Raw genomic sequence first — 12,265 nt, forward strand, 5'->3', positions numbered from 1 at the left:
CACACACACACACACACACACACACACACACACACACACACACACACACACACATACACACACACATGCGCATGCACATGAACATGCACACACATATATATTGCTTTCCTCCTTCCCCGTGGCTACCCCCCCCCCCCCCCCCCCCTTCCCTGGAAGGTGTCACACCTTCGTCTCTTCGTACCTTTGTTGGCCAAACTTGGACTCTGTCTTGACGGGACCCGAGCCATCATCGGTCTCTTCCACCACCACATACCACATGGGCCAATAGAAGGCAAAGACTAGAATACCAATGTTGACCAGACAGAACAGTGATGCACACACTGGTGAAGCCATGCTACCTGCTCTCTGCTACCGGATGGTCGCAGGTGAGTGAGGTGATTCCCCGCGAGGGGGGGAGAAGGAGTGGCTAGCGAGTGCCAGTCAGTTGCATTGGTGGCATGGACGCATGCGGGTTGTTGACATGGCTCAATACTCGTCAGCCAAACATGTGGGCTATCCTGGCTACGCCTGACGGATCAACGCCGATAGGGAGCTGATCCCACATGCGGGTATGTGTTGCCACCCTGTGACATGCACAGACCGAGTCTTTGGCTCGGGGGCTACGGCCCGGCAGCGTTTGGCAAAGTTGGCCACCCTTCCCAAGCCCAAGCAAGCCCAAGCTCATTGCTGCATCGCCTATCCCCCTCCTCCTCCCCACACCGATGCACATACAACCACAACCCACGCGATCGATCGATTGGTTCTGTCGTTGTTAATGATGTCACTGATGCCCATGGCCGAGCGCCATGCTGCGGCGAGCGATGACGGCAGAGCTGCTGCCGACAAGCAGGGCCAAGGCTACGAGGACATGGCCATCTTGGCCATCCGCTGCAGAAAGTTGCGCAAACACAATACAAACAGGTGAAGTGTAAGGGAGAGTGAGTGAGAGTGAGAGTGGGTGAGTGAGTGAGAGTGAGGGTATGTGTGCGATGCGGAGCGTGTTGCGGCGGCACGACACACGGCTGGAGAGGGAAAGTGGGAGGGGGGCGTACGGTTCTGGAGGGACGGCAGGCCTTGATGGGGCACGAGGTGAAGAGCTTGAAGAACTTGTACTTGAGCTTGGCCATGGACATGTTGGCAAGGAGACGGAGAGAAGGGGTGGGGGTTATCTGCGCGCGGCGTGCGAGGCTGTTGCGTGATGTCGTGGGGCGCTGGATCGGGCGTGGGCAACTGGAGTCTAGCACATTACTGAGGGGGAAGGGGCCATAGGCGGCACATCCAAGAGCTTCATTGGCCAAACATACCTGTTCTCGGTACTGGCACTCCAGGGGAAGGAGGAGAAGGAGTAGGAGGAGGAGGAGGGGGGGGGGGGGGGGGGGTCCAATCGAGGCAGTAAACTACAGCTGGTGCTACGGCTGGTCGGGGGTTTCGGCTTGATGGGCGCCGTCGAGGGCAACTTGGTTGCCATTGTCGTCAATGACGGTGACGGTCTTCTTCTTCTTGCGGCGGAGGGTGGCAAAGAGCGAGCGCGACTTTTTCTTCTTGGCCGCCTTCTTCTTGGACTTGGACTTGGACTTGGACTTGGGCGCGCCCTCGCGCGGCTCGACCTCGAGCGAGAGCTCGTAAGCCGAGTCTTCCGAGTACAGCATGTTAGATGGCTGCGAAGCGATCCAGCGGCGGATGGGCCTATTGCGGCGGAGGCAGTACGGGGTTTGCTGGTACTGCTGGACGTCGCGAATGACGGCCGAGATCATGAACCGCTTCTCAAAGTTGATGAGGCCCGACGGGGTAACGTCTTGATTACCGTCCTCTAGAAACGTGAGGTCAGTCAGCCACATGCCGACGTAGGGAATGATGGGCGGGTTGAGGGTCGGCAGCGCGTCGCGCATGTTCTTAAAGTTCTTCTCGCGCGAGAGCAGGGTCTTGAGCGACTCAAAGGTATCAAAGGCGGCGTCGGGAATGGAGCTCCATGTGGCGCGGAGGCGGTAGACGGCGGTGGTCTGCAGGCCGGCGAGGATCTCCATGACACCGTTGAAGTTGTTGAGCGCGCGCAGCTCCGAGGCCATGTCGATGATGCGGACCAGAGTCTTGGCCCGCTTCTTGAGCGAGCCAGCCTGGAGCACTTCCATGGCAACCCACTCTGCGACGTGGTTAAAGTGGTTGGTCAGCGCCACAATGTGCGGCGACGGCAGCGGCGTCACGTCCTTCTTGGTCCAGCCCTGATTGAGGAACTCCCACGGCTTGATGCGGCGGTAGAGATCAAACTCCATGATTGTCAGCTGCCGCGCAAGCTCGACCGGCGAGAGCTTGAGGAACGTATACTGCGCCGGATGCAGCTGCTTGGGCATTATGACTGTCGGGGGCTTCTGGTCGAAGACCGCCATGGTCCCCGACCCGTGGTCCGACAGCTTGAGCAGCTTCTTGGTCGCCGAATTGCGTAGCTGCGCCGCAAACGCCGCCATTCCGGTCCCCTCCGTCGCCTCTTCCACAAACTTAAGCAGCTGGCGCACCAGTGCGCCATCGTCCGCCTTAAAGTCGTACGTGTACTGGTCGAGCCAGTTCTTGAGCAGCTTGAGAATCCGCAGCCGGATCGGCTTCTGCACCTTGGTCGCGTGCTCCTCGAGCTCAGCCTCGGTTTGCAGCTCGGGCGGCGGTGGCGTGAACCACCGGAGCATGAGGAGCTCCAGCAGCTGGAAAGGCGTCATGAATGAACGGTATGTCATCAAAAACGCTTGCCCATACTGCATGTCCGACTGGCCCGCAGATGCGAGCCGCTCTACAAGCTTGGACAGCGTCCCCGCCTTGACCGAGCACCCAGACGTGCTGGCAGCCTCGGCGTCGACCACAATGTTGCTCTCCGAGTCCGGCACCCCAAATGGTGATTCGGTCTCGGCAATGAGCTCTACCAGCGACTTGGGCCGCGCCAGCTGCACCACCGCCTCGGACGACGACGAGTACCCGTAGTACGACGACGACGAGCCCGACGACGAGCTCGACGACGAGTCTGACGCCGAGCCCGACGACGACGACGAGTCCAACCTCTTGCCGGCCGCGCCGGCTGTGCTGGCGCCATCGGCCGCGCTGGCGTCGGTCACTGCCGGAGCTTGTGCTGATGCGGCCGGCGTTGCTGCGGCTGCTGTAGCTGTCTTGGCCTTGGCCTTAGTCTTGTCCTTGACCAGGTTCGACGATGACGAGTCAGATGACGCGCCCGACGACGAGAGCGACGACGATGACGAACCAGCGTCCGGCTTGGACGTCACCTCTGCCTGTGCCTTGGCCTTGCCATAGCTGGCCGCCGTGCTGTGAACGCTGGCGTTGAGTGTCGGCGCCGAAACAATGCCAGCGTCGCGGGGTGCAGAGCTCGGGCCACTCGAGACCTCGGCGACAGACTTGAGCGTCGGAAGTGTGCCCATCGACCTGCCGGCCTCGCGTGATGCACCTGAGAGCCGGCGCTGCTGACGAGCAAGCAGGTTCGAGATGCCGAGCACGTCCGGCAGCGAGACCTTGGTCTCCTGCTGCTCGATGAGCTCGACGACGTTGCGGCGGTACTTTTCGAGTGTGGTCTTGGGCGGCCCGGTGCGGCGCTTCTTCTTCCGCTGCTTGGTCATCTGCTTGTCGCGCACCGCCTTTGCTGCCAGGATGTGCGGCGACGAGTTGGATCGTGTCTTGCGACCGACGCGAGCGAGAGCCGGGTTCTTTGCAGGCATGGCCATGGGCTTGGTATCGAGCGAGCCCTTTCGTTTGTCCTTGCCCATCCTTGCACAATCACCACCACTCACGCCCACTACTTGCCGTGTTGTCTCCCCTGCGTGAGTCCGCCCATCTCCTCCCTTGTCCCCCCCCCCCCCTGTGCATCACGAGCACGTCCCGGCCAACGACCGACCACCCACGCCCGCAACGCTGGCTTGCTGCCTGCGCCGTTCCGTGCCGCCACCCCTTCCGAGACGACAACAGGCGACAGTGTTACCCAGCAACTCTTCCCACCACAACCAACCACCACACCGCAACTACCAGAGCCGGAAGCAACACATTGCCTCCACTCGCTCGTCTCCTCCTTGCTTATCGCGCTCGGTACGCCTTGCAAGCCATCGGCGACGGCGGTCGGAAGCAACGCCATTTTTTGCCATCACGGCCACAACGTCTCCGCCTCACACCGCCTCCCCTCTCGGGACGGACTTGCCACCCCCGCTCCGGCTTTCACCACCCACCCAAGCCAAACATGGACCGCCACACGCACCCTCTACTCACTCAGACCTCTACATCATTCCCATAAACATACCTAATTAGCGTTGGGTCTTGCTCGCTCACGTACTCGGACGCACTTCAGGCGCTCGCTCACCACACACGTAAGCGCCGCCGTGGTTGCCACCGCTGCCTCTCCGCCCGGGTCACTTGCGTTGCTGAATCGTGTCGCTCCTCCTCCGGTTTGGGCGCTCGGAGAACGATGACTCGCCAAACGATTGCTCGCCGAACGAGAGACCAGCGAGCACCGACTGGCCAGCGAACAGCCGACGAGCCGCTGTTGGAGGTGTGCTACACCCCACTCCTCCATCCCTGCCCCCCTCCCCCTACCCCCCCACCCCCCCCACCCCACCCCCTACTACCTTGGTCACACATATTGCGGCATGTGGGTGCCTGTGGTGTTCGAGTTTCTCGCTGTGGGTGTCCTCACATGGCTGACGCTGCGGCGGTTCGGGTCGTGGAAGGCGACGCCTGCACTGGCGTACGCAACAACGTATGTGGGATGGATGATCTCGTTCTCGATTGTGGTGCTGCTGACTATTGACGTCTCTTCAACTGTGTACGAGGCGTGCCGAGCAGGGCATTTGTCGAGCGGCGTGCCGCCGTCATCAGGAGAAGCGGACCAAAGCGGGCGCGGCACGTGCGGGGCCGAGCCGTGGACCTACCTCCCGCATCCGACACGGTATGTGCTGTGGAACGTGTTCTATTGGACGACCTTTGCGCTGACATGGTTGGTCGTCCCGCTGCAGCAGTCATATGTGGAGGCCGGCGACTTTTCGTTCTGGGGCAAGTGCAAGACCTCGATCCGCGAGAACGCACTGTTCTACGGCGCCATGGGCGTCCTCCTCGGCATCTTTCTCGTCTACATCATGGCGACCAAGCACCTGTACGGCTCGGATCTGGTTGGATTTGCTATTGCGGCGTCCAACGCGTGGGGCCTCTTCCTCCTCGTCGCGCTCCTCGGGTACGGCCTCGTCGAGGTCCCGCGCGCGCTCTGGCACGCGCCCGACTACGAGCGCGGCATTCGGCTTGCCGAGTTCCGGGCCGACAACTTGCTTGTCCACATCGAGGATGCTAAGACCGAGCTGGTCACTTGCATCGCCACTGTCAAGAACATGGAGGAGCCTGTGGCGCGGCACTTTGAGTCGCTGCACCGGTACTTTGACGTCCTGCTCGCGGCGACGCCGCTCGAGTACGAGGCACGGATGCAGCTCCACCTGAGTGACGACGAAACCGCAGTTGACATTGACGCCGTCTCTCGATCGTACATTGCTGCGCTGCACGGGCGGATGAAGCGGGCGGTGCGCGAGGTTGAAACGGCCGAGGCCCAGTTTGACGCGCTCATGGACTCGGCGTTCTTTCTGCAAGACGTGGTCAAGGCGCGGGGCGCGCCGCAGCGCACGGTTGTCTCGCTCCTCCGTCCGCCGCGGCGCTCACGGCTTGGCCCGCTGCTGGACAAGCTCGAGTGGTGGTGGTATGTCCGGCTCGCGCCGTACGCGCTCCGCATTGCGGCAGTGGCGCTGGCAGCACTCTCGGCGCTTGTGGTCTGGTCCGAGTGCGTGCTCTTTCTCGTCAATTCGAAGCACAAGGATCGAGTGCTCTCAGTCTTTGCGCTTGCCATTCACTCGGGCAACATTACTGACGCCGGCCTGCAGATCTGTGTCTTCTTTCCGGTCCTCTACCTCTGTGTCTGCGCGTACTCGACACTATTCAAGGTCCAGCTATTCTCGTACTACAAGCTGGTGCCCGGCGGCTTGTCCTCGGCCAACTCGCTCCTGTTCTCGGCGGCGTACCTCTCGCGGCTGGCTGCGCCCATCTGCTACAACTACCTGCTCCTGCTGCATGAGTTTGAAGGCGTCGACACCGCGTTTGCCAACATCATGGGCGACATGACCGCTGTGCCGTTCCTTGGCGAGCAGTTCAACACCATTTTCCCGCTCTTCATCCTCATCCTGTGCCTGTGCACCCTGTTCAACGTCTACTCGCGCATCCTTGCCTGGCTCCACATCCGCTCGTTTATGTTTGAGGACTCATTTGATGACTCGGACGCGCCTGTCGGTCTCGGCCGCTCCATCGTCGCCCGCGAGCGCGCCCGTCGCGAGCGCGCCATCAAGTCTGGCATCTCGGGCCGTCGTCGTTCCGCCCTGACAGACTCGTCGGCACGTCGCCCGCTCGCCGACACAACCGCCGAGGCGCGACCGCTCGAGCCCATCAACCTCGATCTCAACGGTCTCCGCATCGACGATGAGCCACCCACAGATGCCACCGGCGCCGGCGCCGGCTACTCGTCACTCCGTTCGCTCCTTGCTGGGCCGACGCGGACGCGCTACCGTGACGACGACGACAAAGTTCACAGCAGCGCACCTGGCGTGGCTGTTGCCGAGCCCGGTGAGCGTGGCCGGGCCGGCGACGGCGACGATGAGTCGCCTGTCTACCGCTTCAGCGGGCGCAACCTGTTTGACGATCTGTGACTGGTTCCCAGCTCTTGATGAGCTCATGTAGTCTGAAGAGGAAAGACCCACACACTCTCCCTTACACACTCCGAGAGTGTGAGAGATGACTGCTGTGAAATTGTGCTGAAAGAGTGAGCTGTCCGGTCCATCATCGTGCGTGGTTGCCAGGTTGCCTCGGCGCAGCACAACCCCAGCCGAAGCCGTGTGGTCAGCAACCGAAGCACTGCACTCCAAGCCACTCCCGCGGCGAATTGGGTGGTGGCAGGCGGCAGGCGGCAGGCGACAGGCGGCAGGTGGTAGGCATGGCCAAGCGGAGGGCCAAGGGCGCAGCGAGTGGAGGGAGTGAGCGCGGAGGCAAGCGGGGCAAGCGCAGCACGGCCACAACCAGCTCGACGGCGTCTACGGCCCCATCGGCTCCGTCGGCCGCGTCGGCCGCGTCGGCCGCGTCGGCCCCATCGGCCCCCTTGGTCGCTGGCTCGGATGGCACATGGGCAGATGTCAGGGTGTACGTAGTACCGCTGCGGATCGGTGCCGTTCAGGGCCGAGTGCTGCGCAATCGGGTGGCGGCGCTCGGGGGTGCTGTCCATGACTTTGTCTCGCCGACGACCAATGTCATTGTGGCCAACCTCGATGTGTCTGAGCTCATCGAGTGGCTGAGGCAGACAACATGGAATGAGAGCAACACGCCGCAGGAAGAACCGCGCTTCCACAAGCTGGACTACCTCGTCGACTCGCTCAAGCAGCAGAGCCCGATCTCGCCGCATGACTTCCGGCTCCACGTGTTGGACCCGTTCTCAGGCACTCCACGTGTAGCTGTACCCACACATGCATCTCTGGTACCCGAGCCAAGCTGTGAGCCGCGGCAAGTAGCTCCAGTCATAGCTTCAGCCACATCTGGCCTGGCCATGCCCGAGATGCTGCGTTCTCGTCCGGCCGCCGCAGGCACGGCGACAGTGGCTATGGCACCCGCCGACAATGATGATCTGCTGGCCGACGACGAGTATGCTCGAGCCGTGTGCGTTGTTCCGAGGGCGAGAGCCGAGGGCGGAGCAGGCTCAAGCGCAGCGCCCCCAACGCCAGCGGAGCCATCGAGCCTCACCGGCCAGAGCTCGTCGTTCTCGTGCTCGTCTTTGGACGGCGAGTCGGACGAAGAGTATGTGGCCCAGGTCAAGATGGCAAAGTACCAGCAGTACCGGCGCGAGCACCAGAGGCGTGCTGATGTCAGCGGCACCAGGACGGTGGCCCTTTCGGTGGCGGGCAGCGACAAGATGGTGAGCCTGGAGGTGAGCGACGAGCTGGCCAAGAAGCGTCGCAAGAAGGCGCGGGTCCTTGCGTCGCGTGAGTTCTTTGCATGCCAGGGCGCCAAAGCGACAGATCCTAAGGGGAACAACATGCTTGTGTCCCGCCAGCTCAACGAGCTCGCCGACATGTACAAGGCCGAGGGAGACCAGTGGCGTGAGTACACAACTCGCAATGCAGCTCGGCGGATCGCCAAGCTTCCCTTTGCACTCAAGTCGGGCGCCGAGGCGACCAAGCTGCCGAAGATCGGCAAGAAGCTCGGCGCCAAAATCCAGGAGATTTTGGACACCGGTTCGCTGCGCAAGCTCGAGAACTTCAAGGCCGACGACAAGGTTGTAGCGCTTGAGCTGTTTCAGTCGATCTGGGGCGTGGGCGCGGCGACAGCCCGCAAATGGGTGCACCAGCGCGGGTGGCGGACGCTCCGCGACGTCCGTGATCACGCCGACTCGCTCACCACCAACCAGGCGATCGGTCTGAAGTACTACCACGACATCAAGAGCCGGATTCCGCGGAGCGAGGTCATGGCCATCGAAGCACGGGTTCGGGAAGTGGCCACAGCTGTCGTCCCGGGTGTGGCACTGACGGTGTGTGGATCATACCGGCGCGGGCGACTGACGTGCGGCGACATCGACGTGCTCTTTACCCATCCCGATGACAAGGTAGCGGTAAGCGCTGTCTCGCGGGTGGTGCCAGCACTCCACGACGCCGGCCTCCTCACCCACGATCTCACTTCGGATAATCGGGGCGACTCGTACATGGGACTCTGCCGGCTCGGACCCGACTCACTTCATCGGCGCATTGACCTCAAGTCGTTTAAGCAGTCCGAGTATGGCTGCGCCCTGCTCTACTTTTCGGGCTCTGAGCACTTTTGCCGATCGGTCCGGACCTGGGCTCGCCGGCAGGGATACTCGCTGTCGGAGCGCGCGCTTGTTCGCCGCTTCTCCCGCGACACCAAGAGCGATCTGCCAATCCCTGGCCTCTTTACCGAAGAAGCTGTCTTCCAGGCGCTCGGCCTCAAGTATGTCCCGCCCGAAGAGCGCGACATTTAGCCCACGTCCGGGTCGGGAAGGCAGCAGTGGCGCTGGACATTGTCAAGCGGCGAAGCCCTTGCAGGTTTGCGCGGCGGCGGGGCGTGGTCGTCGGGATCAAGTTCTGTCCACTCGATCTCGCCGTCATCGTTGACAAACCAGGCCTTGACCTTTTCACCCGGCTTGCGATTGGCCATGGCCTCTTTGTCAAAGTGAAACTTGACACCACCAGATGCGCGATGCGTTGACGACACATCCTGGCCAGCGTCGTAGCGGGCACGGGTCTCGGGATCCGACAGCACGGCGTATGCCTCGGCGAGGCGCATGAACATCTCGTCGGCGTCGGGCGCCGAGTTGCGGTCAGGGTGGAGCTCGCGTGCCCGCCGTCGATATGCAGCCTTGATTTGCTTGGTGGTGGCGTTGCGGGCAACACCCAGGATCTCGTAGTAGTCGCCGACCTCGGCTTGCTCCTCGGCGGCGGCGGCGTCGCGGGCTGCGATGATGGCCTTTTGCAGCTCGTTGACGCGCGGATCGCCAGGGGCGAGATTGGCAACGCGCCGCAACAATACCATGGCCTTGTCGAGCTCGCCGCGGGTGAGTGCGAGCCGACCCAGGTGGATCACCATGGCGACAGCAGCGTCGGACGTGGCATCTGGTGCGCCGTGAACTTTTCGAAGCCGGCGGCGGCGCTTACGGAGTCGGTCATCATAGTCGAGCGCGGCATTGCAGAGTGTGTCGGCATCCGGCTGATGGTCAGTGGCAGCGAGGCAGGCTGATTGCAGGCTGGCGGCTGCGAAGACGAGGGCATCCGACTCGGCCAGGCTGCAGCCTGGTTCAGCGAGGCAGGCTGCCGGTGCTGCCGCCGCTGACCGCAGCCGCACAACGAGCGCAGTGCCGTTTGCACAGGCCTCGGCAGTGGCAGCGCCGTAGCGAGCACGGGCACAGGCTCTAAAGTTTGCGGCAGCACCGTCGACATGGCCGGCGGTGCGCAAGAGACTGCGCGCAAGAGTGAGGATGGCAGAGCCGACCTGGTACGGGGTGGCACCATCGGTGGCCAGGATGACAGATGCGTCGTACTTGACAAGCGCGTAGGCATCGACGACGAGTGCGGCCTGAGCGCGCAGCAAGAGAACATCTGGTGCACAACGGGCGAGGTCTGCGGCAGGCTGGATCAGCTCCAGCGCCCTGATGGCCTTGTTGATGGCTGCGGACGAGTTGATGTCGCTGTTGGCAGCAAGAAGCTTGCGGACGGTCGCGACGGACCGCGCAAGCTTGGCTGCGCGGTAAAGGGCAAGACGCAACAACCGTCGTGCTGGGCGAGAGAGACTACTGCCGCGCGCGTCGAGCAGGGCTTCATACTCTGCGTGAGCAGATGAAAACTCACCGAGCCGGAGCAAGATGTCGGCATGGAGCATGACGGCGGCAGTGTCGCCAGTGTGGGCGACGGCCTGACTCGCATGGCGGGCGGCGGCACGAAGATTGCCAGCGTAAAGTGCAAGCGAGGCCTGGCCCAGATGGTCGGTAGCTAGCGGAAGATAGATGCTGACATGCGGAGTGTGGAGCCGAGTGGTGGCATCAGCGAGAGTGACCGACCATGGGCAGTCCTGCGAGGCCGGAGTGTGCTTGGCGATGAGACGAAAGCGAAAGGTGGACGCCAGTTGGGCACGTCCGGGCATGCGCGCTGTGCGAAGCGGCGTGATCGGTGTTGCGGCGAGACATCCAGTATCGACGGCGAGGGCAAAGTCGGAGGAGCGGGCCATGATGGCGTCATCGGCCTGGCGAGCGCGGAGCTCACAGTCGACGGAAGAGCCCGGCAAGAGCGAGAGCGGGAGCGAGTGATTGCAAGCCACAGTCGAGGTGGCGTCAGGCGTGCCGACAACCGCAAAGTGCGGGACTGAGAGGATGTGGCCAGTGGCGGCAACGACGACACGAATCAGCTCGCGCGGCGACGACGAGGGCAGCGGCGGCCCGACAACGTCAAAGGCGAAGCGGGCGGTATCGTCGATAACAAGGCGCTCGCCGGTGGCAATGTTTGTGGCCACAAAGGCGGCAGCAAGACCGGCCACGCCGGTGACGGAAGCGTCGCGGAAGCGTGGCTGAATGGAGCACCATACGCGCGAGCCGGCGCGAAGCGTGAGGAGTGGACAGACAACGCGCGAGGTGGCGTCGACGGCGCGGCTGGAACAGTCGTCGCCGATCCAGCCATCCAGGCATGCGCAGCGGGCAGGGCCGATGCAGCGCCCGCCGTTGCAGCCGCGTGGACAAATGGGGAGGACAGCAAGCGAGCGGATGCTGCGCCAGTCAATGTCCGGGCGCGGTTCCGAGGCCGAGTCGACGACGCCGTTGGCCATGTGTGCGTGGACGGTAAAGCCCGGTGAGACATCGATGGAGGCAATGGGTGAGAATCCTAGCACCGAGGGTGGGTATGTGCCTGGGCCGAGTGGCTGCGGAGGAAGGCCGGGTCGAGCAGCATAGCCTCTGGCCGGGAAGATGACGGCACCAGAGTCGCGCATGGCGGAGATGCGGACGCAAGCGACAGGGGGGAGGCTTGCGAGAGCGGGAAGGTGCGGACTGAGGGCGAGGAGAAAGTCAGCAAGACCGAGTCGCCAGCGCAGCGGTCGTCGACAAAGAAGGCAATCTGTAGGCCACGGGCGAGGCGGACAGAAAAGTCGGCGGCCACGGAGCCGCCGAGCGAAAACGCGCCCTGGCCGAGCGAGCTCTGCTTGCCGACAAAGCCCGGACGGGAGAAGATGATGACCCGGGCGGCATGATGCGGCTCTGGACGCGGCGGTGGGGTGACAGGGCGGCTTGGTGTCGGTGGCGGCAGCGACTGCTCTGAGCTGTCGGATGATGTTGTAGAGCTCTCGGCATGCGCTTCGGCGACTGTCAGACAGCTGAGGACAAACGGCAGCGGCAGCTCCGGCCCCGAGGCGAGGGCGATGGGGATCGGCAGGATCATGGTTGCGTCGGGCGGGCCAGAGCATTGTGGATCGGCGAAGAGCGAGACTTTGATGGGCGCAGCCGCCGGAGGATGAGGAGCGAGGGCGATGGGGGAGGCAAAGGCGGGAGGGACCGGGTACACCCCGCAGCAGCCCCACATGAACTGCTCACCCGAGGGCGAGGTGGCCAGCAGACCCGCACGATGAGGCGGAGGCAATGTTGGTTGGGAAAGGCCCACACATAGTGCGACAGTGTAGAGTGATATGAGCAGCCGATGCGTCAGGATGGCTGTGGGCATGTGTGTGTGTGTGTGTGGTGGGGGTC

General features: G+C 63.0%; 5 protein-coding genes across 6 annotated transcripts in view; 2 read left to right on the forward strand and 3 right to left on the reverse strand.

Moving 5' to 3' along the window:
• AMSG_06057 overlaps positions 1-366 on the reverse strand; it is a 1,538-nt gene extending 1,172 nt beyond the window's left edge. The window contains exon 1 of one of the 2 annotated variants that reach the window (XM_013902109.1): positions 182-366. In XM_013902109.1, the coding sequence (XP_013757563.1) occupies positions 182-333 (152 nt within the window). In that variant the 5' untranslated portion in view covers positions 334-366. Of the gene's footprint in view, positions 1-57; positions 136-181 lie in introns of those variants that run through there. The other variant, XM_013902108.1, reaches the window with a different exon arrangement.
• A 1,022-nt stretch (positions 367-1,388) lies between these two features.
• On the reverse strand, positions 1,389-3,734 carry AMSG_06058 (cell division control protein; the record flags this gene model as incomplete). Its single annotated transcript, XM_013902110.1, has 1 exon — positions 1,389-3,734. One exon carries the CDS (start codon positions 3,732-3,734, stop codon positions 1,389-1,391), a length of 2,346 nt encoding a protein of 781 aa, XP_013757564.1.
• Positions 3,735-4,604: 870 nt separating this feature from the next.
• AMSG_06059 (LMBR1 domain-containing protein 2-B) lies at positions 4,605-6,692 on the forward strand (the record flags this gene model as incomplete). The annotated part of the gene is made up of 1 exon (XM_013902111.1): positions 4,605-6,692. The coding sequence occupies one exon, from the start codon at positions 4,605-4,607 to the stop codon at positions 6,690-6,692; it is 2,088 nt and encodes a 695-aa protein (XP_013757565.1).
• Positions 6,693-6,976: 284 nt separating this feature from the next.
• On the forward strand, positions 6,977-9,022 carry AMSG_06060 (poll protein; the record flags this gene model as incomplete). Its single annotated transcript, XM_013902112.1, has 2 exons — positions 6,977-7,453; positions 7,817-9,022. The coding sequence occupies 2 exons, from the start codon at positions 6,977-6,979 to the stop codon at positions 9,020-9,022; spliced, it is 1,683 nt and encodes a 560-aa protein (XP_013757566.1).
• Positions 9,023-9,064: 42 nt separating this feature from the next.
• AMSG_06061 (uncharacterized protein) lies at positions 9,065-11,960 on the reverse strand (the record flags this gene model as incomplete). Its single annotated transcript, XM_013902113.1, has 3 exons — positions 9,065-9,079; positions 9,157-11,445; positions 11,601-11,960. 3 exons carry the CDS (start codon positions 11,958-11,960, stop codon positions 9,065-9,067), a joined length of 2,664 nt encoding a protein of 887 aa, XP_013757567.1.
• Between the last annotated feature and the right edge of the window lie 305 nt (positions 11,961-12,265).

The sequence above is a fragment of the Thecamonas trahens genome, assembly GCF_000142905.1.
Source record: "Thecamonas trahens ATCC 50062 unplaced genomic scaffold supercont1.25, whole genome shotgun sequence".
NCBI classification, from domain to species: Eukaryota; order Apusomonadida; family Apusomonadidae; genus Thecamonas; species Thecamonas trahens.